The sequence below is a fragment of the Prunus avium genome, chromosome 3 (genome assembly GCF_965620075.1).
Source record: "Prunus avium chromosome 3, drPruAviu1.hap1.1, whole genome shotgun sequence".
In the NCBI taxonomy this organism is placed as follows: Eukaryota; Viridiplantae; Streptophyta; class Magnoliopsida; order Rosales; family Rosaceae; genus Prunus; species Prunus avium.
In genome coordinates, this window is record NC_142286.1 from 617,342 (window position 1) to 645,312 (window position 27,971).

General features: G+C 36.2%; 4 protein-coding genes across 5 annotated transcripts; 1 reads left to right on the plus strand and 3 right to left on the minus strand.

The window, feature by feature from the left end:
* On the minus strand, window positions 1–2,923 carry LOC110755685 (putative invertase inhibitor). Its single transcript, XM_021956921.2, has 2 exons — window positions 2,425–2,923; window positions 1–224 (listed from the first exon to the last, which is right to left on the minus strand). The coding sequence occupies exons 1-2, from the start codon at window positions 2,921–2,923 to the stop codon at window positions 1–3; spliced, it is 723 nt and encodes a 240-aa protein (XP_021812613.2).
* A 16,981-nt stretch (window positions 2,924–19,904) lies between these two features.
* Window positions 19,905–21,277, plus strand: LOC110755684 (putative pectinesterase/pectinesterase inhibitor 38). The gene is made up of 2 exons (XM_021956920.2): window positions 19,905–20,335; window positions 20,470–21,277. The coding sequence occupies exons 1-2, from the start codon at window positions 20,002–20,004 to the stop codon at window positions 21,171–21,173; spliced, it is 1,038 nt and encodes a 345-aa protein (XP_021812612.2). The 5' UTR covers window positions 19,905–20,001; the 3' UTR covers window positions 21,174–21,277.
* An 873-nt stretch (window positions 21,278–22,150) lies between these two features.
* Window positions 22,151–24,609, minus strand: LOC148295396 (uncharacterized). Of its 2 annotated transcripts, none has more exons than XM_088250885.1 (3): window positions 23,628–24,609; window positions 22,437–22,505; window positions 22,151–22,244 (listed from the first exon to the last, which is right to left on the minus strand). In XM_088250885.1, exons 1-3 carry the CDS (start codon window positions 24,175–24,177, stop codon window positions 22,234–22,236), a joined length of 630 nt encoding a protein of 209 aa, XP_088107011.1. In that variant the 5' UTR covers window positions 24,178–24,609; the 3' UTR covers window positions 22,151–22,233. The 2 variants fall into 2 exon arrangements, with proteins under 2 accessions (XP_088107011.1, XP_088107012.1); XM_088250886.1 differs by having other exon boundaries at window positions 22,383–22,505.
* Window positions 24,610–24,757: 148 nt separating this feature from the next.
* Window positions 24,758–27,772, minus strand: LOC110755749 (uncharacterized). Its single transcript, XM_021957010.2, has 4 exons — window positions 27,536–27,772; window positions 26,386–27,089; window positions 25,149–25,272; window positions 24,758–25,011 (listed from the first exon to the last, which is right to left on the minus strand). The coding sequence occupies exons 2-4, from the start codon at window positions 26,933–26,935 to the stop codon at window positions 24,996–24,998; spliced, it is 690 nt and encodes a 229-aa protein (XP_021812702.1). The 5' UTR covers window positions 26,936–27,089; window positions 27,536–27,772; the 3' UTR covers window positions 24,758–24,995.
* Between the last annotated feature and the right edge of the window lie 199 nt (window positions 27,773–27,971).

Consider the following 27,971-nt stretch of genomic DNA (forward strand, 5'->3'; position numbering starts at 1 on the left):
CTAGTTTGGCTTGGGATGCTCCTGCATCAGACTCAATATCACATTTTTAGTGGCCTCCGTAGTCTTTCCAACACCCAAATCATACTCATCCTTGCAAGTTCCAAGACCTTTCCGAATATACTCATCACTCGTTTCATTAAACAACCTCACAATTCGAGCTTGAGTGTCCACAGAATTGGTCAGCGTTTGGTCAAGCGCAATACGAGCCAGTCCTTTAACATCAGCTGTAGAACTACGAGGGTCAAATTTTAACGATGACACACATAAACCGTACGTAATTGGTGGTTTTGCGGCACGTCTCTTCTACTAAATCTGCACTCACTGATATTCGAGATTGGCTTACAACAAAGAGTGTGAGACATGCAATGATCCATTTGAGAGATCTCATTCTTCTTGTTTTTGTATTTCAAATTTCAATATCTCAAGGCTCTTACTGAGAGAATGTATAATTGTTACTTGTACAATTCCAGGTAATCTGATTTATCTCTTTTCCACAAATGCAAATACGGTTTTGGAAAATAATAGAATGTTGTATATACAACGCACGCAATGCAACAAAAATGGAATATAATATCTATAGAAATCGAGGGATTGTCATTCTCTACATTTATCATATGATAAGGACTATAAATATCATAAACAACGTATGAGGATACAAAGGAGAACTTATAGAATGGTACTTGAATATGACGACGTGATATAACTTGTACACGTGTTATAATATAGGTGAACGACAAGGTTAATATTTCTTCATTTTAGGAAACAGTATCGATAAAATATCCACTTATATTGTAACACGTGAACAAGTCATACCATGTGACTTATTTGAGGAGAAATAATAGTGGTATGGAATGGATAGATATAAGAAATTAACTATTGTTTTCTATTTTTAAGAAAGACTCCCCCACAACATTGAATACTCACTACTTTTTTTTTCCTACTTTTTAGTGTAGATGATTCTCCTAGCATTTTTTTTTCCTTGGTTACTTTTGGGCCGAGGCTTGCCAAAATCCAAATGAAAATGTAAATGAATTCATAGCAATATCGAGAGTCTTAACCTCCAATGCTTTGAAAAATTGACCGAGCAATCTGCTGTACAAATATGCTCAAATAATCTCCTACCCGAGATAGCTACATTTGTCATCATTGCCGAACCGCAAACGTTTGACGCGCTAATCTCAAAGGCATGCAATGTTGAATGACAAGTAGCTCGACAAATAGTGACTCAAATTCTCTCCGAGCTCTTGACAGTTAGGGTGATCGAGCTTCCTGAGCTTAAAAGACAAGCTGAAGTCAACAACAACATGACTCCAATTATTTGTCTGCACCATCGGATTCTCAGTCATCTGACAAAGGATTGTTATGTCCTCAAGGATATGATTGACCATGTCAGTCATCGAAATTGATTGAACAAAAAAAAATTGCTTGTTGGATTGAAAACCGAAAGGACTATTCAAGAAAAAGTTAGAGCCACCCAAAAAATAAAAAGCTTAGTGGGTTGAAAATCCAAAAGGGCTGCCAAATAAAAAAGAACTACGGTCAACTTAATTTCTCAAAAGGGGTATGTAAACAATCCAGTCTTTAAAAAGCTAGATTTAGTCACAAGGCACAAAAATTCACCAGGTCAAAGACCCAAGTAGTACAAAATCAAGTTAAAGGCCCAAGTGATACAAAACCACACAAATTAAACAATCTTTTTTGGAACTACGTCAGTTTGATCTCGCCAAGGGTACGTAAGCAGTCTAACATCCCACTAGACACAACCACAACCAAATTTGAATCCCTAGTTTCCCTTACCAAGTGCAATGAGTCATTCACTCATTACAATTTTGAACTACGTTGGTTTGATTTCATTAAGGATATGTAGGCAGTCTAGAGACTAGATGCAACGCCCAAATTTCAAATTTAAACAGAATCACTCGTTTATTCTAAATAAAATCCCTCCACCCCCCACCAAATTTCCTCACACAAATCATCAAATTTCCCTCACCAAATCATTATTTTAGTGGGTCATTCACTCATTGAAAATTTTGAACTACGAGTGGCTTGATTCTCAAAAGGGATTGCAACTTAAATTAATTAAGAGACATTTTATCTCAAATGGGTCGAACCTGAAACAAATAATAAAATCTCATTATTTAGACAGTGGTTGTGAAATTATGTTGGAGCTCACATTTTTCCTCCACAATACTTGAAATATCTTATCATTGCTTTTTTTCTTCTTCTTTTTTTACGACAATTTATTTTAACTCTGATTCACCCACGATTTGAACCAAAACGTACTCTACATAACATTATACCATCAGCCAAATCATTTGGAGAGGAAATAATAAAAAAGATGTTTACCTTTATTTAACCTTAATAGTAAAAATTGAGGGTTACATTATACTTAAAATTAACCTAGAATATGAATAATTTGCGAACCAATTACAGCTAAATCCTTTACATCATTGTTATTTTTCGTTAATGGCGATGGTCGAACTGGTTCCTCATGGAACGACTCTTCACAAGTGTCTGCGTCAACATAGACGCCCGAAAGACCTTCCCTTGCATTCCTATAACTTTTAGATTTCAGATTTGCAAGGACACCATTCATGTACTGAATAGCTACACCGTACTCCTCGGAGCATATTTGGAAGCATTCTTTTATAACTCGCTCAGTTGCCTCCTTATATAATTTGCTGGCTTTGGAAAATGTATCCTGCAGATTGATTTGTATCTGATCAGCCACGATCTGAGCAAGCCCTTGAACATCTGCAGTAGCACTACCAGGCTTTGATCTTAAAAAGGACACACAAAATTTGAAGTTAGAGGTTTTGTTGCATGTGTCCTCTATCAAATCAGCACTCACCGATGTAAAGGATTGATAAAAAATAAGGAGAGCAATAACAATTGTAACCCATCTCAGTAATTTCATCTCCATTTTCTCAAGACGAGAGCAATGTATATAACTTGCAGGCGCACACACACACACATTTATACACAAAACTTCATTAGGTCAAATAATTTTGATTTAGGAAGGAAATCCAGAACTTAATGGAATTGTTTAAATAGGATGGATTTGGATTAGGTCAAATAATTTTGATTTAGGAAGGAAATCCAGAACTTAATGGAATTGTTTAAATAGGATGGATTTGGCCATGGCCTCCAAACAAGGTATAAAATAATTTCTGAAGCAAAATCCCAAAATTTGTGGTTGAACGATTGTACCATGTTTGTGGATCCTTATATAGTGGAATTGTTTTCTTCAAAATATTGATCTTTAGTTTTAAATGTCAAATAAATCCTTAGCTCTAAGCAATATAAACATAATAAGAAAAAAGATTTATTATTCTTTTTTGGGGTTCTTAGATCTAGGTCCAAAACGATTAGCTGTCATTGGGTTTAGTCCACGTGTTTTTTTATTTTAGATGTAGGTCCTTTGATTTTTTTTTTGTGTGTGTCGATTTTACCCATTCGGGTAAATAAGGAAAACACATTGAAAATCTAAATTTAATGCATTATTTCCTCATAATTGAATTTCATATTTTAAATTTTGAATTATTTCCTTGATAATATTTACCTAATATATGGATAAAATACAATTTAATTAATGAAAGTAAAAACCCACATATTATACCAATTATTTAGGCAATCACCCGCATGAAATTATGTACCTAACATACATGTAAGTTGTGTTATTATTAGCAATGGAAAAACTTAGTGATAAATCGTGTTACCCAGAAGTCTGGAACATAAATTAAAAGACTACATATAAGTTAGGAACATAAATTAGAAGACTACATATAAGTTAGATACAAAAATAGACAAATAAAATATGTATGTTACCTATAAAAAAAATAAAAAAAAAAGGTACATAAGATACTATTATACATTGTTGAAAATATGAAATATATATATTATATAGATATTTATAAATAAACCCAATCCTAGACATGTATTTATAAAAAAACCCAAACACTATTTAAACATAGAAACACACCCAAAATCAACCCCACAATCAACAATTGTATATTTTTTGGGTATGTTTATAAATGAGTTTTGAATGTGTGTAATGATGAGTTTTGGGTGTGTTTATAAAGTGTTTTAGGTGTTGGGTTTTTTTATAATTTCAGCCCCCATTTTGGGTGTTTTAGTGAAACTCCCTATATTATACCTATGCAATAGGCAATAGAACAATATACCTACACCATAGGATTATCCACAAGAGTATGTAATATACCTCTACTATAGAGGGTGAACAAAAATAAAAATTGTTACCTATAACTCATGTGCTAAACGATGTGCTACTGTATTTGCTTCCCTAAAAACACTTGAACAATCAGTAATTCCATCGCCTAAAGGCAAGAGAAGCAGGATGAAACTTACCCAAAGGATGGTCAACAACTTCTGTGCAAGCATTAGCACATCCAACGACCATTGATGGACCACCCTTTCTGGGATGAATGAGATTGGAGTGTGAGTCACCATCCATAAGAGCACGGATTCGGGTCAGCCCAACGGTGTGGTTCTTAGTGTAGCCACGACCATTTGGCTATCAGTATCTCCACAAAATGTGTTCAATTTTTTCAAGGATGAAAGAACTCAATTTGGAATATGTTTTTGATATTTTCCTTTTTTATTCAATGACAAACGTTATAAATGGTTAATTATTATCACATAAATTACTATTACCCGATTCAATGCATAAAGGGCAACATTGGAACAAAAAATGATTACATCGTAAAATATTTAAATCTAACTTCTCAATGGAAATTTGGATCTATATCAACTTTTCTATTCTAAGTACAAGTGATAGTCTAAACTAGAGGGAAGATGGATTTCTCACACACATGCATACAACTAAGATGCTATGGGGGTTCGAACCTGAGACCTCTAGTAAGTCAAGGTCCTTTTCCATTGGGCTAGACTCCATTGACAAATAATACCCCGTTGGCAAGTAACAGATCTAATTCTTTATTAGTATCTTCTATATATAAAACGGGAGAAGTAGGGATTGGTGAAACTTTTAAAATAGTGATGCTATTTTCACCCCATGTCCTATTTCCCCACCCACCATGTAAATTTTAAAAAATACAATCCTATATTTCTACCCACCATTATTCCTAAAATTAATTGAGTACACCCTACTACCAAAGTATTTATTGAATTACCAATTTACCCTAATATAAAATGACCAAATAGGATATATTGAATTGTGAAACAAATATAATTTTAATAAGTACACCCTACTCATCATATTCAATCCTAATCAAACGTAGAGAAGTTTTCGTATTGTTTGGTGCCCACGCAAAATCTTATGTTTTTGAGAGGAGAGAAAGAATTTACACTCCCAACATTTTAGATATATGTGAGAGCTTCACCAAGACCACAAATCGGGGAGACAAACTTTTCCAAATACCAGAGGTGGCATGCATATGAAATGCGGCTGTATATTATCCGATCTTTGTAGCTCAGATATTTTGTATGGGTCAGAATCATCAGATAATGGGCTCATCTTGGCTTGGCAATTTCATTTTACCGAGATTTTAGTGGAAATAATATTATGAAGATTCTTATTTCAAATCCTGAAATGAAAGATAGATAACAGAGTCTTACAATGGAGATGGAATGCCAAAGATTGTGCATTAATATAAGTTGATATTAGGATTGGTAAAAAGAGAAATTTGAAAAGAGAGCATGAATTCATGTAAAAAGCGAAACCTGGTTTTAGGATTGGTCTTGGGATTTTGTGTGATAGAGTGCATTAGAGTGTACTAGGGGTGTTTTTGGTAGTTAAATAAGGTGTACTTAATTAATTTTACATTTTGGTTAAAATATTATGGTGTACTTAGATCATAGGGTGTACTCAGTTATTTATTTATTTATTATTTTTATTTTTATCAAAGAGAAGAATTTCATTGAACTTGCATTAACACTTACAATAGAATCAATTGGCAAAACGGAGGGCTAAGAGTGGCCTTATTAAAACCTTGCCATATAAAACCCCAAAAGAGGAAAATCTGGTCAAGGAAAAAGAGTACCACAACACCTCCAAATAAACAACAGAGGAAAACAAAAAAGCACCGTTAAGTCTGCATCCTATCGCTCTCTAGTACCTGCTCCAACCAAGGAAGGGCAATATCTTTCCAAAAAAACTACAGACCCTTCTTCAATCCAAACTGGGCCAGTACATGTACATCAACCACCCTATGATCTGCCATTAATCGTCTAATATCCTCCACCATATTACCCAAATTACTCCACCACTCCAAAGCTCCCTTGAGCATCGCCACTGCTTCTTTGGAGTCAGTTGCAAGCACAAACTGAGTATATCCTTTAAACCCCATCATCAATAACCTATACCCTTAATGCCACCAACTCAGTGCCTAATACATTCAGCCTAGGCGGACCGAAAGTAGCAAACCCATATATGAATCTCCCTGCATTATCTCTACAACAGCCCCCTAAACCTCTCACTCCTCCTTCCCAGTCCAAAGCACCATCACAATTAAGAATAATGGTATGCAGAGGCGGTCGATCCCATTTGATTTACTGAGACACCCCAGACAGCTGGGGCCGCACCAAATAGGATTTATAACTTCCATATAGCTCCATAGTTCTCTCGACTAAATCTTCTACTCGAGGAACAGATTTTCCATGCAACATATCATTACGTGTCTGCCATAGCTTCCAAACACAACAAACAAACCTCTCCAAGTCAACCTATGAGCAAGCTCTAATAACCGTATCAAATAAATCTGCAAAAGAGCCCTCACTAATTTTAAAACACCCAGCAAAAGTCGTACACCTCCAAAACTGCTTGCTGAACTTACAACTCCACGAAGCATGACAGGCATCCTCGTAATATTTGCCTCATCTGAAGCAAACTTGGGACTGAACTACTTTCCTCTTATACAAATTAATGACAGTGGAGAAGATCTATGAACACGCCCTACACACCAGATTCTTAATCTTACTTGGCACCTCAAGCTTCCAGAGTTTCTTCCAAAAAGATTGTCTTGTCGAGGAATCTGAGCTACCAATATCAAAGTTCTCGTCACATTGGGATAAAGCCACTCGATATCCAGTTTTAACTGAGTACTTTCCGATTTTTTCGAAGTACCAGTATTGGTTGTCACCCAATTGTGCGACTGACCCTAGAGCTATGCTTGCTATTGCCTCTTTATCCTCCACACAGAAGTGGTTTGTTAGCAAAGCCATATCCCATGCTCCAAAATCAGTGATTAAATCAGCCACCTTAGCATTCCAATCCAATTCTGCATTCCATAACGATTTAAAAGCACACAGTTTAAGAATCCACTTGTCATGAAAAATCCTAATTGAATTCCCATTCCCAACTCGCCAAACCAGCCCTTCCTCAATAACCTCTCGTCCCCACAAAATAGATTGCCATATCAAAGACGGTGAATGACCCAGAGGGGCCCCCATGAAGTCTCCATGTGGAAAATATCGAGCCTTCAAAATCTTTGCCACCAGAGAGTTGGGTTTCTCCAAAATACGCCATAGGGTGTACTCAGTTAATTTTAGGGTTCGTTTAGCAATACTCAATATGAAAGTTAACCAATTACAGCACATGGGCTGTTTATTTACAATATTTAAGACTAGAAAGTGCCTCGCTCCACCACATTGCTCCCCACTGATCAACTTGGAGTTCAAACATGCATTATCTTCTTGTTTTTTTATTGTTTAATGGTAGCATAGCCCCACGATCACTTGTCAGTTTTTACTGAAGCCTTTGAAGCATATAAATAGAGGAGGAAAGCTCATGATTAAAGACAACCAATCTTAACAACAAACAATCGATTTGAAAAATATTCAAATTCAACTACTCTCGATAACCTCGAAGTATCGACTCAAATACCTTGTCAAAGTGTCTCACTGCAGACCAAAGCCAAGACTTGAATCAAAGCCCTTCTCATTCTCTAAGTTCCCAGTTGACAACTCATGATTGGAATTCTATTCTTCTCCTAAACACATACACTGTCTAATTCCCAGTTGACAACTCCGGATTGGAATTACATTGCTATTGTTTGTAGTTAACGCTCTGCCAACTTAATTGCTTGTTATGATTTTATAGTTGGTCTCTATTTCCAGCTCATTAAAATCAAACTCATATATGTGGTTCGGACAAGTTCCAAGCTACAGATATCTCTTGCAGCTTTTCATCAGACAACAATTGCACTATCTCGAGTAGATTGCAGTTTTGTCCGATAAGGGTTGTTTCTGTCCAATAAGGCTTCTCTTTGCTTCATCTCACCTTTTACTGCTGTTGAGGCCCAATAAATCCATGGTCGGGCCTGAATAAATCACCGGCCCAATACGACACCTTATTAAGAAAAGACCCAATTTGGGAGCGCACAAAAGTCTGTCATACACGATTCACAGTCCACATGCCATGCCGAATAAATAATCTGTCATGCTAGGAATTGAGATAAAGCTTATAAAATGCACTAGCTCTACGAGCCCATGCTAATTACCCTGTCAAGCATCATGTCTCTTTTCAAGGACGATAAAATTAAAGCACGCCAAGTGACATGCCATGCCAAGTAGAAAATCGTTATTGCACGCTCAACCACGCTACAAGCTTAAGTGGGCCCAAGCCACGCAAATGCCCGGGGCTTGCTGAGTGGGTTGTGGTATGGATAGTAAAGAGTTCTCATAGGGCCTATTGATGAGTCGAGAAATGGAAGTTTTGGGCTGCTTGAGAGCTCCAAAACTCAAGCCCATTTCTTAAGCCCAAATATATGGGTAAGCATAAAGGAGAAAGAAAAAAAAAAGGGAGCCCAATACTCTAGGAAAATCAGCCTATCATCTCAATAAAATAGCCCATCACTTGAAAAGATTAGTCCATTCCCTTAATTGGCTAGACCATCACCTTAGAAAAGCCCACACAGCCAAGATAAATATCCGCAATCTCCAGCACATGGCTGGAGACAAAAGCCACAACAAAAGCCAAAGCTGCCCTTGTATGTGAGCTGCTATGAGGCTCCAGCACGTGGGCAAAGAACAAACCTCAAGAAACGACATTCAAAGGACCATAGGATATAGGCGCGCATAGGAGAAAAGGCAGCCTTCAAACTAGCCAAAGCTACCCATCTCCTTCCTTTACCAGAACTTTTCACAAAATATAGGAGGAAAGAAGGAGAGGTGATAACCAAGGATAGGAAATCACCACTAGAATGGCTGCGGGAAGGCTTCTGAAATCCCAAAAATCTAGTCTCTGTGTATTGGGCAGAGGGGGATTTCATAAAATGGGATGGATCGAAGGGAGATGAGAGAAAGGAACAAGGAGACTGAGGAAAATTAGGAAGAAACCATTAAGGTTTCTTGGAAAAAGGGAGCTTCAAGAGGCTATAAAAAGGGTCATCTTCTACCCATAAAAAACAACCCACATCCAGAGAGCAAGCATCATCTCTCATCTTTGAAACATAGCAATTTCGTGCCCTATTCCTCAATCTCCTCCCATTTTCTCCTATGGCAAGCTGTTCCAGAGCTTGACAGAGTTTTCTCAAGCTGCCGGAAATTACTTTAAGTCACCCATTTTTCTTCTCTCTTTGTCTCTCAACAAGTCCTCTTCATATCCTTTCCCCCTTTACTTTATAACCCTGTTTCTCATAGGAAGCCACATCCCTTCCTCTCTCTTTAAGTGCTAAACTCATGACTACTTTACTTCCATGCCACAAGCTCCTCATGCCAAGCTAAGAATCTACCTGTAAGCAATTGTCATTTTTGTTGGTGAAGACAACCAGGGTGTTTCCTAAGGTTCCACTACCCTTTCGAAACATTCTTGGGGCCTAGTTCTTGAACTCAGACACAAGAGGTATTTTCACAAATTGGGCTCTTTGCAGCAACCTAGCCCAATCTGCAGCTGCCGGAACGAAAAAGCCCCTACAACTGCTTTCATTTAAGTTTATCTAGGTCCATTTGGACTTGTGTTTACTTTCCTATAACTGCACTATGTCCATCAGACACTTTTATATTCAAGGCTTTTATTGTAATTTATGTTCGATAATAATCTAAAACCATTATCCATCTGGAGTTAATTTCATAACAAGTGAAATATTGAAGTCCTCTTAGTTGAGGCATAGAAAAGAATCTAACTAAAGCCAAATTCCCCTTTTTAGAGCACAGTGGCTTTGATTAATTAGAGGTTAAGATCATATGAGTGCAAAACATTCACAACACTATCACCACTTTATCACCTCTTTCTACTAGAGGAGTGTTGCTTCGATTCAGCTGCACCAAAATAGATTCAGCTGCATCCTCAACTTGTGATACGCGCAAGTGCACGAGCCGTTCGGTAGTATAACATATGTAAGTGCGAGGTTGATTCCACAGGGATTGGTGATTGAATAATCCAATTCAGTTTTCCTATACAAAACAGAAGAACAAGAAAGAAAATAAATAAAACAAGAAAGAAAGAAAAGAAAATAACTCAAGTAGATAAGTTCCCAAGTTCAATTAGATTAACGGATTGATTCTAGCTAAAGTATGATTAAGCCATGGTGTTTGGTCAAAACCTTGTGTTCCTAATTCCCTAATTTGATCATTTGTTGTCTAACCTAAAATTAAGCATTAGGAACCCATTAAGCATAGAAGAACATTTTAAACAACCAAGTATGTATCTAATCCCTGTTGTCGAATGTCCATACATACTCTTCATATCCATAGTTCAATTCGAATTAAAGCATGTTGTCTACTCTTAATTCAAACCAAGATAGCTAACATGCAAGCCTAAATGGTGATCAATCATTCAAACTAGCATATTAACTTTTAAGCATAATGAATAAGAACAAAAACCATAATTGAAACTTGGAAACTAATTAAACTTGAATACTTAAGAAAGAATGTACATTACAAATAAAATTAAAGTAGAACTTGAAAACTTGAAGGAAAATTTAGTAAAATCAATTTGTTACAACAATTGACAACTTGAAAGGAAACTAAGAGAATGTGAGGGAGAGAAGGGAAAGGAGCTCTAGAGAAGTGTTTGAGAGCTCCCCCCCTTGGGGTGTGATTTGAAGCTTGAAGGCTTCTCTATTTATAGGGCTAAGAGGGAGGAACATCATGATGGATTCCCACACCATCCTTCATCTTTTGCTGCACCTCAAGCTTTCATCACATGGGTTCAAAGGTGGTCAGATGTGGCTGCCCTTGCTGCCAACCCATGTGGTTGCCTTTTGGTTGCCAACCCATGTGGTTGCCTTTTGGTTGCTGAAAAACGAGTTTTCTGAACCAGTCTTGGTGTAGGAAGGCCAGAGGTTTCAAAACGTATCCAATGGTGCTCAAATTTGGATATGTTATACTAGACACCCATTGGAACAACTTCTATGAAGAAAGTATTCCCATCGGAGCAGTAGAAGTGTGCGTTTTGGGCCTTGCAAGTTGGCAGCCGAACAGAGACTGGAATTGACTTCATTTCATTTCTTTGCTTTACATGCATGCACATGCTTTCTCTATAATAACTCCAGCATGTACCAACTTGCTCCTTTAGAATTTCATAGCTAGAATGCCTCCCCACTTCACTCATTATGTTGGATCCAAAGTCAGTTGCAGCATGGGTGAGGCACATGGCTTAAAGGAGGAGACAAGGCTCAAAGCTGGCAGCTGCAAATCCTCCTGAGCATGGTTCAGTGTTGGACGGGCTAAGGACTCCACATATGTTCAATTGGGCTGAATTTTGGATATGTTATACTAGACACCCAATTGAACAACTTCTATGAAGAATGTCTCCTCATCCGAGTTGTGCAGATTGCTGAAATGAGACCTGCAAGGTGACTTACGAAACTGGACTGACAAGAAGTATGGCCCAACTTTGGTTTTGTCTTTAAGCTCTTGCTCTTTGCCAATCAGCCCTTAACATGCATGGATTGCATCAAATGTGATCTCTTGCTATCTTAACCTACAAAACACACAAATAGAGGTAAGTGACTCAAAATAAAGAGAAACTAAGCAAAATCACTAAGTAAAGAAGGCAAGCAAGTGTATGAAATTATGGACTTATCAAAACAGAAAATGGATTAAAAGCACAAGTTTAACTCAATAACATAACCAAATCATAAGCTAGAAGGGTACAAAATGATATACAATTATGAACCGATCAAGGAGTAAAACACTAGTAGTGGCACACTTATCGCAATTCATAAAGAGCAGCTTTTGAGCCCACTCTAGGGCTTAGATATCTCTTCTCTTCACTTTCTTCACTAGCAAGTAACTATAGCAGCCAAAGTATAGCCTGCTAGAAACCAGGGGCATCATAGTGTTCAAAACATGAACACTTATGCAATTATCACTCTTTCCCGCCAATTGAAACTTTGACTTTTGTTCTCATTGCAAAACTAATTGGTGGTGGCCACAACTTTATTTTGATCAATATTGGTGAGTAATATCCTTTATATGTTTCGCCCATAATCTGTTTTTTGGTTCTCATCAAGAGTTGGGTTTAGAGTACATACTTGAGACATAGAGCTTGACATACGGGTAATTGTTTGCGAAACTGCACATTGGGGATTGGATTTCCAAGGATTGGCTGGAATTGGTTTTGATAAGAAATTGGCAAGCACTGGTTTTGATATAGGATTTGCAACCCTTAAAGTCCCGGTTCTGATATCTGATTTGCAACCCTTAGCGTCTTGGTTTTGCCAAGAACTAATTTTGATGGGGGAAAAGAAATTGTGAGGTGAGAAAGAAATAAAGTATCTATCTTCAGATTTTCGGAGATGCTTCATTGAAAGAAATAAGAAAGAATAAAAAAAAGGATGTATAAACGTTGAATTTAGTCTCTCTAGGCAAAAAAAAAAATTCAAGTATATAAGATTTTTTTTTGTCAAAAAATGTACTTAAGCCGTAGTATTTGATTTAAATGAGATGGCACATTGGAGAATAAAAGTACAGCAAATCCTAGCAGAGAAATCCAAGGAGAGGATTCGGATCCTTTATGTTATCAATTAGACCTATAACACGACACAAATTGGCATGAAAAAATCAATATTCGGGTTGGCGCTTAATGGGTCGTGTTAAAAATGGGTGGATCCGTTAGTACACGTTAAGCTAACGAGTCGTGTCATTTGAATTCGCGAATAGCTGTTATCACCCGTTGCAAGTAAGTAGTTTTGCAATTTTATATTTCTTTTTATTTTTCTTTTTTCTCCTTTATTATCTTCCTTCTCCCCTCCCTAACTCTTCTATGAGTTTTTTTATTATTTATTTTTTCAGTTTTCTTTTTTTAATTACTTTTTTTTTTTTTTTTAATTCTTAACGGGTGCGGGTCTTGTTGTGTCATTTGTTATGTTAACGGATTGTGTTCGTATTTTTTATTTTCCACCCGTTAATGTAATGGATCATGTCGTATTAACCCATTAAGAAAAGAGGATTGATACAAACACGACAAACACGACCTGTTTACTAGGCCTATTGTCAATCAATCCTTGTGTTGGGATTAATGAGTAAAATTGGGAAGAGAATAATCAATTATTTATGTTCAAATTACTTATGTCCATGTGGCGCCCACCGGGCATACATGTAAGAATACATTGGACCTCACTGATCATTCCATGTCAACATATTTTTTAGTTAAATTGACCGCCGGGGGAGGGGGAAGGCACTACTACAAAAACCACTTTGCGCGACGAATGATTTTTGGTCACGCAAAGGAAAATTTCGTCGCGCAAAGTTTGCGCGACGAAATTTTGGTCGCGCAAATTCTGTCGCGCAAAACTCGTGGAGAAAAGGTTTGCGCGACGGCCAAAATTATTCGTCGCACAAAGCCACTTTGCGCGACGAAGGATAACAACTTGCGCGACGAATCATGACGACTTTGCGCGACGAAAATAACAACTTTGCGCGACGAATATTAATTACTTCGCGCGATGAATCCCGAAAACTTTGCGCGACGGACAATAACAACTTTGCGCGACGAATATTAATTACTTTACGCGACGAATATTATATACTTTGCGCGACGAAAGTTAATGTCGCGCAAGTGTACTTTGCGCGACGAATGTGAACGTCGCACAAAGGTTTGCGCGACGAAATATTCATTTTTTTTAATTTTTGTTTTTTGAAAATTTTAAACTAAAATAAACTAATTTAATAGTTTGCGCGACGAAATATTTTGTCGCGCAAGGTTTTTGACATTTTTTTTTAATTATTTCTCTTATATCAATTTCATTATATTTATTTTTTTAAATTTAATTTAATTGTATGATTTTATTTTTCTTAATTACTTTAATTTAAATTGACATATTCAAAATAAAATTACATAAGAAAAATAGTGGTCAAATTATCCAATATACATAATATTCAAAATGTACACTTAAATTAACAAAGTACAATAATAAAATCTACAAGCCTCTTATATCAAATCCTCAACTTTAGACATCAAAGCCTCAACAATTCCCTACAAAAAAAAAAAAAACAAATATTGTCAAATAACAAAACAATAACATAAAATAATGACAAATAATTGGCATAAACTCAAAACTAACTCCAAAAACACATATCAATGAAAAAAATTTAAAATTTACAGAGAAGTGAGTGTGAGAGAATTAGAGAAGATAGTGAGAGAGAGATGTGAGAGTGAGTGAGAGATGAGAGAGTGAGTGAGAGTGAGAGATGATGAAAAGAGAGATGAGAGAGTGAGTGAGAGAGAGAGAGAGAGATAGTGAAGAGAGAGATGAGAGATTAAGTGAGAGGAGTGAGTGTGAGAGAAATGGTAGGATTTGGGGAGTGGGAAAGAGAGAAATTGTAGGATTTAGAAGACATTGAGAAAATGGTGGAGGAGTTATTTTGCTTTTAAAGAACGTATCACTTTGCGCGACGAAATAATATATTGGTCGCGCAAAGTGTTTAAAAAAAATTTAAAAAAAATTCCCATTTTCGGTGCCCGCCAAATTTTTTCAGTTTTGCGCGACGAATTTCTGGTCGCCCAAACTTTTGCGCGACCAAAATATTCCCGCGTCCCATTTTTGGTGCCCGCCAAATTTTTAGAGTATACTTTGCGCGACGAATATTTATATATTGGTCGCGCAAAGTCGAAATTTTTTTTAAAAAAATCCCATTTTTGGTGCCCGCCAAATTTTTAGAATATATACTTTGCGCGACGAATAATTATATATTGGTCGCGCAAAGTCGAAATTTTTTTAAAAAAATCCCATTTTTGGTGCCCGCCAAATTTTTAGAATATATACTTTGCGCGACGAATAATTATATATTGGTCGCGCAAAGTCGAAATTTTTTTATTATTTTAAAAATCCCATTTTTGGTGCCCGCCAAATTTTTAGAGTATACTTTGCGCGACGAATATTTATATATTGGTCGCGCAAAGTCGAAATTTTTTTTTTAAAAAAATTCCCATTTTTGGTACACGCCCAAATTTTGAGAGTATACTTTGCGCGACGAAATACCAATTGGTCGCGCAAAGTCTTAAAAAATATTTAAAGCTAGTAATAAATACATATAGTATTCAATTTCTTAAGTGTTATACATACAAAATAAATAAATTTAAAGCTACTCAACGATCCAACCGTCAAACTTGTTTGTTTATACTTCGAGATCATATACTCCAAAATTCAGAAAAAATAAACATTAAGAGATCAATTAATGGGACAAAACATTTCGACGGTTATAAACGAAAAATCATGATTTAACGGTTATTTCAACCCTGATTTTGATGATTTTTTACAGCTACACTCCTTGACCCTGTATGAATACAATGATTGCAATTGATCGTCAATTTAAAATATTTACACTAGTAGATACCACAAAATCGTATGTTATATTTAATAAAAGTATAAATAAACTCTTATTTGTTAGTGAATATATTGTTTTCATGGCATACGCATTCTACGAAACTAGTTTCAACGATCCAACCGTCAAATTTGTTTGTTTACACTTCGAGATCATATACGCCAAAAATCGGAAAAAATAAACATTCAGAGATTAAGTAATAGGACAAAACTTTTCGACGGTTATAAACGAAAAATCACGATTCAACAGTTATTTCAACTCTGATTTTCATGATTTTTTACAACTACACTCCTTGACCCTATATGAATACAATGATTGCATTCGATCGTCAATTTAAAATATTTACACTAGTAGATACCACAAAATCTTATGTTATATTTAATAAAAGTATAAATAAACTCTTATTTGTTAGTGAATATATTGTTTTCATGGCATACGCATTCTACGAAACTAGTTTCAACGATCCAACCGTCAAATTTGTTTGTTTACACTTCGAGATCATATATGCCAAAAATCGGAAAAAATAAACATTCAGAGATTAAGTAATAGGACAAAACTTTTCGACGGTTATAAACGAAAAAATCATGATTCAACGGTTATTTCAACTCTGATTTTCATGATTTTTTACAACTACACTCCTTGACCCTATATGAATACAATGATTGCATTCGATCGTCAATTTAAAATATATACACTAGTAGATACCACAAAATCTTATGTTATATTTAATAAAAGTATAAATAAACTCTTATTTGTTAGTGAATATATTGTTTTCATGGCATACGCATTCTACGAAACTAGTTTCAACGATCCAACCGTCAAATTTGTTTGTTTACACTTCGAGATCATATACGCCAAAAATCGGAAAAAATAAACATTCAGAGATTAAGTAATAGGATAAAACTTTTCGACGGTTATAAACGAAAAATCACGATTTAACGGTTATTTCAACTCTGATTTTCATGATTTTTTATAGCTACACTCCTTGACCCTATATGAATACAATGAACCACTTCGATCGTCAATTTAAAATATTTACACTAGTGGATACCACAAAATCTTATGTTATATTTAACAAAAGTATAAATAAACTCTTAATTGTTAGTGAATATATTGTTTTAATAGCATATGTATTCTATGAAACCAGTTTCAACGATCCAACCGTCAAACTTGTTTGTTTATACTTCGAGATCGTATACCCCAAAAATCGGAAAAAATAAACATTCAGAGATCACGTAATGGGACAAAACTTTTCAATGGTTATAAACAAAAATCACGATTAAACAGTTATTTTAACTCCGATTTTGATGATTTTTTACAGCTACATTCCTTGACCCTATATGAATACAATGAACCAATTTGATCGTCAATTTAAAATATATATTTTCTAACAAAAACCCAATCCGAACTACAATAATATATTTTTCTAACAAAATAATTTTTTTTTGTATAGACTTTGCGAGACGAAGATTATTATTTCGTCGCGCAAAGTCATCCAAATTTTTTTTTTTTTACTTTTTTATTTAATTTTAGTAAAGACTTTGCGAGACGAAGATTATTATTTCGTCGCGCAAAGTCATCCAAATATTATTTTTTTTTATTTATAATTTTAGTAAAGACTTTGCGAGACGAAGATTATTATTTCGTCGCGCAAAGGCATCCAAAATTTTTTAAAAATAATTATTTATTTATTTATTTTTGTAAATACTTTGCGAGACGAATCACTATTCGTTGCGCAAAACTCTGTGCACCGAATTCTAGTATTCGTCGCGCAAAGTTACTTTTCGTGACGATTCTTTGCCGTCGCGCAAAGTGACTTTGTGCGACGATTTTTCGTCGCGCAAAGTTTGGTCGCGCAAGGGGTTTTTTTTAGTAGTGAGGGCTCAAAGCACACCATCAAGTTTCGATCTTAGGGATGGCAATGGGCTGAATTGGGAGTGGGTATGTCATTCTCATCCTCATTCCCGTTAAGCATTTTTCCCTCATTCCCGTCTTCATACCCGCAATATTCAAATTGAAGATTCCCCATCTCCATCTTCGTTGGGGAACGGGTTCTCTGACCCGCCCCATTATGGAAGAAAAAACCAATAATAACTATTTTGTTGAACGAGAAAAAAAAAACACTACAAGCAAAACATATGTATCAATTCAATTTTTATTAACTAACTTTTTTATATAAAAAAATTAATGCATGTCAAAACTACCCTAGATGTCGACTGTAAGATTTATAAACAATAGGATTAGGTCAAGATAATGAATATATATAATATATAAGAATGTTTACATATTGATTGGAGGTTAAGTAGGGTGGCTAAAGATTCATATAAATTAAATAAATATATAAAATTTGGTCGGCACAATCACTTTAATAATATCTTTGTATAATATATATATATATATATATATATATATATATATATTATAAACAGGGCGGGTTCGGGTTCAAGATTAAAATATCATCCACGCCCCTCCCCGAACACCTTATCATAAAAATTCCCCGAACCTGTCCGCATACTCATTTTTTAACGTTCATACTCGACCCATTAGGATCGAAGCCCCACGAAGACTCTTAGCCGTGAATAAAATTACCATCCTTATTCGATCTTGGGTGCCATGGGGAACGGGGAAGACCTCACCACTAAGGTGGGAACCATTGGCCATTCCATGTCAACATATTTAATGGATTAATTAATAGGTTTGTCATCAAGAGGTTGAGTGACAGATGTATGTAATCTCACAGAGTAATAATGTAAGTCAAGATTATTTTCACGAGTCAAAGTGAGATTCGGACTATATTATGCGGAAATGTATTTGCCCTAATTATTCCAAGAAAATAGTATGGTATTGGTGCTCACCATGCAATTAAGGTGGAGAGCATTTGTTCTCGTCAAGTTAATAGATTCCACCACATTGTCTACCAAATTGGGTTTTCTAAAATTGGGTTTTCTTGTTCTTTGTTACAGCATAGTTTCACATTTGAAAAAGGCATGGTACATGTGTATTTTTCACATTTGAAAATGGCATGGTACATATGAGTACTTTTCACATTCGCAAGGTTGCTTCATTACCATTTAAATACCCCTTTTAGTAATATATATCTAGGTTAGACCACTATATCCTATTGCTAGCCTAGCTAAGTGGTTGCCCACTCAAATAGTAGAAGATAATTACCATGCAAAGGGACAATTAGTATTTTTACTTATGAAAACCGAAGCTTACATATATTTTTCACATCCGCAAGGTTGCTTCATTACCACTTAAAATACTCCTTTTAGTTATATATCTAGGTTAGGCCAGTATATCCTATTGCTAGCCTAAAAGTAAGTCAATATCATTTTCACAAGGCAAAGTGATGAGATTAGGACAATGGAGAAATTAAGCCTAAATGTAATTAGCCCTAGTTATTCCACCTACATACGGCAAGAAAATAGTGTCTCGTGTATTGGTGCTCACCACGCAATTAAGTGAAGAGCATATTTGTTCTCGTCATCAAGTTCATAGATTCCACCAATTCAGTTTCTTCTTACTCCCAATATAGAACGTGAATTCATGCTCCTAGAGCAATATAGAAAGTCCTATATCATTAGTTGGATTAGATTCCAAGTAAAACATGTACACATTGCAACAGTACGTAGCTTGTTTACCATTTAAAAGTATACTTGTATTAGATGTATATATATACAATAGACTAGGCTGAGAAAATAGAGATCATTATCTTGTGTAATGACGCGTTTTTAGGTTGCGTTAGTGTTGTGATAATATGGAAAAGTGGGGTGAGCAAATACATCAAACATTAAGTTTTTCTTTTTGGTTGGAGTAAACACATAAACCTATTGCATTTCAAACATCGAATAACTGAAATTGTTAGTGGTTCTTTCTTTTAAGTAATTTACCCCCCTTCCCCCAGAACTTATTTGAAAATGGACTTGCTACTTGTGAATGTGAACCCGCTTAGTGTACTTGGCAATTAGTGAACTTGATTTGAAAATGGACTCATTGCTATTTGTAAATGTGATTCTAATTGTGAAAGCAAGAAGAAAACGAACATGGGATCCTATCATTTGTTGTGGCATTGCTTCTATCCTTTTATCTCTGTCTCTTTATAAATATGCACATTTGCAAACACATTGTATATCATTTGTTGCATTGTTTCTCTATTTAATATCAAAGTTCAGCTCTTCTTCCCTTTTCATCAAACTTCACTTCTTCTTCTTCTTCAATATTTGCAATCACACATTGTAGGCTTCAATTATGAATTCATTGGTCAATTTCATCATAGTGGTGATCACCTTGGTCATATCATCTTGGAAGGCCAATGGACAAGCCACACTACACTTTGATGTAGTTGTGGCTCAAGATGGATCCGGCCACTTCACCACAATCACTGATGCTATCAACGCTATACCTTCAAAAAGCTCCAATCGCACCTACATTAAGATCAAAGCTGGTCACTATAACGAGACGATTTTTATCGGAGTTGAGAAGACCAACATAACAATTGTAGGCGATGGACGAGACAACACCATAATATCGGGAAACAAAAGTAATGCTGGAGGTTTCCATACATTTGAGACAGCAACATTTGGTAAGTCCTCTATAATTCTAATTCACACTAATTACATGGATACCTAACAAAGCCTTAGAATAATAACTATAGAACCTGATCATTTCTTTGGAAATTGGTTATCTTACTAATTCTTAATTCTATTTTGTGAACAGCAATAGATGGTGATGGCTTTGTTGCACAAGACATGACTATCCAAAATACAGCTGGGCCAGAAAGTGGGCAAGCAGTGGCATTACGAAGCCAATCCAATTTTTGTGTCTTCTACAGATGCAAAATTGTTGGTTATCAAGACACATTGCTTGCAAACCAAGGCAGCCAATTCTTCAGAGAGTGTGACATATACGGTACAGTTGATTTTATTTTTAGTCACGCTAAAGTTATATTTCAAAATTGTAACATATATGGTCAGCGACCTTTGAAGGGGCAGTCAATCACAATAACTGCACAAAATAGAGACCCTGCAACAGGGGACAGCGGGACTGTCATTCACAATTGCACTATCAGTGCAACACCAGACCTTCGTGCTTCAGGTTTTCCAGTGAAGATGTACTTGGGCCGACCATGGTCAAACTACTCCACAACAATTGTCATGCAAAGTACCCTAGACAAGCTAATTGATCCTATGGGTTGGTTGGATTGGGATGGCAGATCACTACTTGGCACCATTAGTTATGCAGAATATAATAACCGAGGACCTGGTGCAAACATGTCTGACAGAGTCCATTGGAAGGGGTACAAGGTGATGCGTAGCTATGAAGAGGCTACCGAGTTTACAGTGCGGAAATTCATAAATGGGGACACATGGATCCCCTTAACAGGTGTTCCATATAAACCAGATTTGATAAAGAACATGTAAATTCCTTATAGGTTCTCTGTAGAATAAACCAGTGTATGTACGCTGACGTATGTTTATTGTTCATAATTGATCTTCATAAATATATTTTGTTTCGTTTTTGTTCACTTCTCGTATGAAAATTATGTCGTTCTGTATTATTAACAATTGCTTCACCCCATCCTTATTCATCAGGGGCCTTGATACGTCAGTAAATGATATTCTTTTAAGGGCACTTTCATCTCTATGAAGTTGGGGAATTGGGATGAAAGAATAAGTGTGGAGAATTGGTTTGGGGAACATTAGGGTTGTTGAGCAATTGATTTCTCAGGCAATTTTAACCCTACAAGAAGTGCAGCCTTTACACTACAAAGCCAGAGTACAGATAGATCTATTTCACAATAATCTCACCCACTGTTCTAAAATCCAAGCAGAGCAACCTCTCACCCTCATTTCCCAAACCAAAACCTCTCACCTCCCCCACTCAAATTCACAGACCCAAAACTAGTGCATAATGCCCAAACGAAGAGGCTTCCTTTACATCACCGTTCTCATACAAATCATCCACACACAAAAAAAAGTCCATGGCATAAATAGAAAACATAGCCATTTCTCTGTTTGTTTTGTCATATAAACCCGTAGTTCATCTTCTGAGTCTTGGATTCTGCTTGGAGTCTGAAATTAGAGAATCATGGAAAGTTGCAGATGTATTTAGAGAGAATTGAAATAGTTCGAGGGACTTGCTAACAGCCTGGAATTGGCCACTCAAATCCCCACTTCCTAACTTCTGCAAACTTTACTTTCATCCATGAGTTGCAGTTGTGACTTCTACTATTGAGCAACAAATGAGCAATTCATTTCTCACAAGTAAAATCATTCATTAACTGAACAAATTAACTCGCTGTACCAGAAAAGTTTCCCAAAATCACTTGCAGTTATAGGCCTGTACATATTTACAAAAGAAAACGATAGCAACGCACTGCTGCGACATTAGTAAAGAATGGGGGAAGAAAACAAATATGTATTGAGTTTTCATAGCAGCAAAACATAATCTCTTCACCGGTGCCTGAACCAGAAACCTAGTCTACAGCAACACTGCATTAACAAGAAACACCAAAGTGGGGGAGGAAGGAGTGAGAAAGAGTACTAAAGTTGTTGGACCTTTTAGTTACAGAGCCATGAAAGACGAGATAATATTGTAAAACATGAAACCTAGGGAAAAAGAATACACACCCTTGATAGGTAGAATTGGGTAGGCTGCTTTTGTAGTATTGAACTGAGACTAACCTTCAGTTGCGACTGCTGGCTCAGGAGACCCCTGCATAATCGCATTTGGAACGCTTCTGGAACTTATCCCTACAGCAGAAGTTCAACAAACATTCAGACGTAATTACAGAAATTATTGAGTAGAGCTATTTAGGTTAGTCACTACGAAAACTGATTCTAACAATGAACTCACTGAATCCCAGAAATTATTTCACTAAGTATGGAAAATGTTATACTCTTCTCACTCTGCTTTTCTCCTTGATGGACTGACGACAGTTTTCAGAAAATGATGGTCATTTTCTTTATAAAGTGAGTGATAGTAAGAGTGGAGTAAAATCATTTCAGCAAACAATCTCTTTCACAATCATTTTTGTCATTATTCAAAAAAATTGGCTTCATCGGAGGAGCCGGATGATGAGTAGTGAAGTTAAAGAAAACTGGATTTTTCAGTAAACAACTAACACAGTAAAGGAAATCCTACTAGAATTGGGAAAACTAGAGAATCTAGGAAACTAACAAATACATTAGGAAACTAATAAATTTAGGTCATATGCGTCCTGCATCAGGATTGCAATATATTTGAGTAGGCTTATGTAACATCAATATACTAGTAAGGGTAGTAGATTTAGTTATGGAACTATAAATGATACAAACTTAGCATAGAATAGCATTCTCAAAGCCACAAGAGAGTTATATTAAAATCTGCTGTGGGAGGATTTATAGAGTGCAACATTAAGAAGCCTCTCTTAGCCACATGCATTTTCCTGTAATCGTATTGTCTATTGCAATATATCATCATTTCTTTTCAAAAAAAAAAAAAAAAAGAAGAAGGCTCATCTACAGCATCATACATGAGATTTCAGATGAACTCAGATCCTAACTAATGAAGATAAAAACACTTTTTTTCTTTCCATCTTCAACTTGAATACTCAATGAGAATGCTCTGTACTCCAAACCTGAATACTCAATGAGAACGCTCTGTACACAAGTATCAATACAATGTTTCATAGGGATAAACAAATCATCAGGGTTCTGTTATTTTATTTTTCAAAACAGAATAAAACTTTTTTGAAAGTTCTGTTAAATCATCAGATGTAGCTTATAAGTAACAGAACCGAATGGGAATCTAATATCCATTAAATATAGTATCACACACAAAAAGAAGAAAATGGAAGGAAAAGGACTCAATTAAATGCTGAAAAGCCAATCTACCTCGAAAGATTATGACAAAGAAGAACAGTAATGTGATGATCATAGCAGATATGCCACTTTGTAAAGATGATGACTTTGATGCTTTCATCTTCTTTGCTGCTTTCCTTTGCTCAATTCGTGCACACTTTCTCTTGGCCAGCTCAGTGATCTCCCTAACCAACTTCTGGTCAGCGGCATCCAGTGATGGACCTCTAGGAGGTCGTGGTGGCTTAGGAGCATTCCTAGAGTTGGTCTTCCTACGCCACTCATTCTCACTCGTCTTTTCAGCAAGGGTCATATGTCCTTGACTCTCTTCCACTTCTGAATTCCTTTTTATTAGTAACTCCACACTGTCATTTGTAACCTCACCAGATTTCTCTGAACTGCTAGATGATTCAATGCCACATGTACACACAACTGATTCATTGGAACTCAGTAACCCACCCAAATCATTACTCAAGAATTTCTTTTTTGGTCCTTTGCTTGAAGCAAGCTCTAAGCTTGCATCTTCTTTCCTAGTACTCCCCCCACTTTCAAGGTCTAATTCAAATCCTTTTTCTCTGGGAGCCATATGAGGAACACTGGGGTTGTTGAGCAATTAATTTCTCAGGTACTTTTAAGCCTACAAGAAGTGCAGCCTTACACTACAAAGCCAGATTATAGATAGATCTATTTCATAATAATCTCACCCACAGTTCTAAAATCCAAGCAGAGCAACCTCTCACCCTCATTTCTCAAACCAAAACAGACCCAAAACCTCTCACCTCACCCACTCATATTCACAGACCCAAAACTAGTACATAGCCGCCCAACGATAAGGCTTCCCCTACATCACCGTTCTCATACAAATCCTCCAAAAACAAGAAGGAAAAGAAAAATCAATGGCATAAGTAGAAAAACATAGCCATTTCTCCATTCATTTTTGTCACATAAGGTATAGTTCATCTTTTGAGTCTTGGATTCAGCTTGGAGTCTGAAATTAAAGAATCGTGGAAAGTTGCAGATGTATTTAGAGATAGAAAAATGAAATAATCCGAGTGACTTACTAACAGCCCGGATTTGGACACTCAAATCCTTACTTCGTAACTTCTGCAACAAAGTATCATCGAGACTTCTTTTCATTCATGACTTGGAGTTGTGACTTCTACTAATTGAGCACAAACAATTCATTTCTCATTAGTAAAATCATTCATTAACCGAACAAATTAACTCGCTGTACAAGAAAACTTTCTCAAAATCTCTTGCAGTTATAGGCCCGTACATAAATACAAAAGAAAAAGATAGCCACGCACTGCTGCGACATAAGTAAAGAATGGGGGAGAAAACAAATATGTAGAGTTTTCATAGCAGCAAAACGTAATCTCTTCACCGGTGCCTGAACAAAGAAACCTAGTCTTCAACAACACTGCATTAACACGAAACACCCAAGTGGGGAAGGACGGGATGAGTCAGAGTACTAAAGTTGTTGGACCTTTTAGTTACAGAGCCTTGAAAGACGAGATAAAATCGTAAAACATGAACCTAGGGAAAACGAATACACACCCTTGATAAGTAGAATTGGGAAGGCTGCTTTTGTACAATTGAACTGAGACTAAACCTTCAGTTACGACTGCTGGCTCAGGAGACCCCTGCATAATCACATTTGGAACGCTTCTGGAACTTATCCCTACAGCAGAAGTTCAACAAACATTCAGATGTAATTACAGAAATCATTGAGTAGAGCTATTCAGGTTAGCCTAAAATAAACTCACTGAATCCCCGAAATTATTGCACAAAGTATGGAAAATGTTACTCTTCTCACTCTGATTATCTCCTTGATGGACTGTGGACAGTTTTCAGATAATGATGGGGGTTATTTTGTTTCTAAAGTGAGTGATAGTAAGAGTGGAGAATTATCATTTCAGCAAATGATCTCTTTCACTATCATTTTTGTCATTATTCAAAAAAAGTGGCTCCAGCGGAGGCAGAGGAGTAGGAGGATGAAGTAATGAAGTTAAAGAAACTGGAGTTTTCAGTAAGCCACTAACATATTAACAACAAAGAATCCCAATATGTTTGAGTAGGCTTCTGTAACATCAAAATACTAGTAAGGGTAAAAGATTTTGTTATGGAACTGTAAATTATACGAACTCAAAGAATCGCATTCTCAAAGCCACAAGAGAGTTATATTAAAATCTGCTGTGGGAGGATTTATAGAGTGCAACATTAAGAAGGCTCGTCTACAGCATTGTACATGAGATTTCAGATGAACTCAGACCCTAGCTAGTGAAGATTTTTTTTTTTAAAAAAAAAAATCCTTTCTTTCTTTCCATCTTCAATTAGCTGTTTTGTACTCAAATTACCCTGAGTCGAACAAAAATCAAAACTTATGGTCCAATAGGCAAATAGCAAAAGAAATTCCAAAAACGAAATAAGACCACCAATGAAATAAAGAAAGAGCCGCAGCCATAAAAGAATTAGGTGAAACCACTTAAAGAGCTGCTTCAGGATTCCTGCTTAAAACCGCAAATGGATACTCCAAACCTGAATGCTCAATGAGAATGCTCTGTACACAAGTATCAATACAATGTTTCATAGGGATAAACAAATCATCAGGGTTCTGTTCTTTTATTTTTCATATCAGAATAAAACTTTTTTGAAAGTTCTGTTAAATCATCAGATGTAGCTTATAAGTAACAAAACCGAATGGGAATGTAATATCCGTTAAATATAGTATAACACACAAAAAGAAGAAAATGGAAGGAAAAGGACTCAATTAAATGCTGAAAAGCCAATCTACCTTGAAAGATTATGACGAAGAAGAACAGTAATGTGATGATCATAGCAGATATGCCACTTTGTAAAGATGATGACTTTGATGCTTTCATCTTCTTCGCTGCTTTCCTTTGCTCAATTCGTGCACGCTTTCTCTTGGCCAGCTCAGTGATTTCCCTAACCAACTTCTGGTCAGCGGCATCCAGTGATGGACCTCTAGGAGGTCGTGGTGGCTTAGGAGCATTCCTAGAGTTGGTCTTCCTACGCCACTCATTCTCACTCGTCTTTTCTGCAAGGGTCATATGTCCTTGACTCTCTTCCACTTCTGAATTCCTTTTTATTAGTAACTCCACACTGTCATTTGTAACCTCACCAGATTTCTCTGAACTGCTAGATGATTCAATGCCACATGTACACACAACTGATTCATTGGAACTCAGTAACCCACCCAAATCACTACTCAAGAATTTCTTTTTTGGTCCTTTGCTTGAAACAAGCTCTAAGCTTGCATCTTCTTCACTAGTACTCCCTCCACTTTCAAGGTCTAATTCAAATCCTTCTTCTCTGGGAGCCATATGAATCCTTCCAAGCAAAGTAGGACAACCCTTTAAGCTCAACTGAAGTTTCAAAAATACCCCTTCTAGCTTATGACTTCAGATGTAACTCCTTGTTGTAATAAGCCTAGAATTCTCGAAGAACCACATTGAACCCTCAGTAACAATCAGAACTCTGCAAAGGAAATCAAAATTGCTCATTTATTTGCACCGGCTCCAAAGATTCAATGTTCATAGAAGAAAGAAAAGAGACATATGGTGCTGTTGAAACATGTTTAAAATTAAAGATGTCAAATGTGATACAAAATTTTTAAATAAAAAAGGAACAAAAGGAAAATGAAACAACCAAACTATGAACATCAAAAAATGGAAACCCCTAACTTGATACTACCCAGCTGAGGCTCACAAGTCATATAATACTGTAGTGTACCATTACCACAAACCCAAAAGAAACAACCGGAGCAATGAAAATAAAAACAATGAAAACGGTAGTTGCGTAGTAGAACTGTAGAAACAGAAGTACCAGAATGACAAAAGTGGATTCTGCATCAAATTGTTGCCAGCAAACAAAAGCAACGAAATGCCCAAAAAAAATATTATCAAAGGGAAAATAGATAGTACCTTGAGTGAACGAGAAGAACCGCTGAAACCCATGGTTCGGTTTGGCGATCTCAGGTCAGCACGCAAACAGAATCAGAATCAGACACAGGAATCACTTTTCTCAGAAAATGAAAATAATGGTAGGAGAGGAGAGGAGTAAAATAGAAACACAAGAAATCATAAAATCAAAATTTTGAATATTCTTCATATTTGTTATTTTTATTATTTTGTGTTTTTGTTTCCTAGTGCGTATGTCATAGCCTTAAACAACAGTTAAGAACGAGGACGTGTTCAAGTGTTAGGTAATAGGTAGTCCGGGACACGGCAATGGCTGCGCCCTCATTGGTTTGTGCCTATTGACGTGTTGGAGACCTATAAGCTTGGGTCCCACACACGAAGTGAGCTTCACAGTTCACTTCATCACCTTCAGTTCTTTTTTATTTTTTTTGTTCACTTC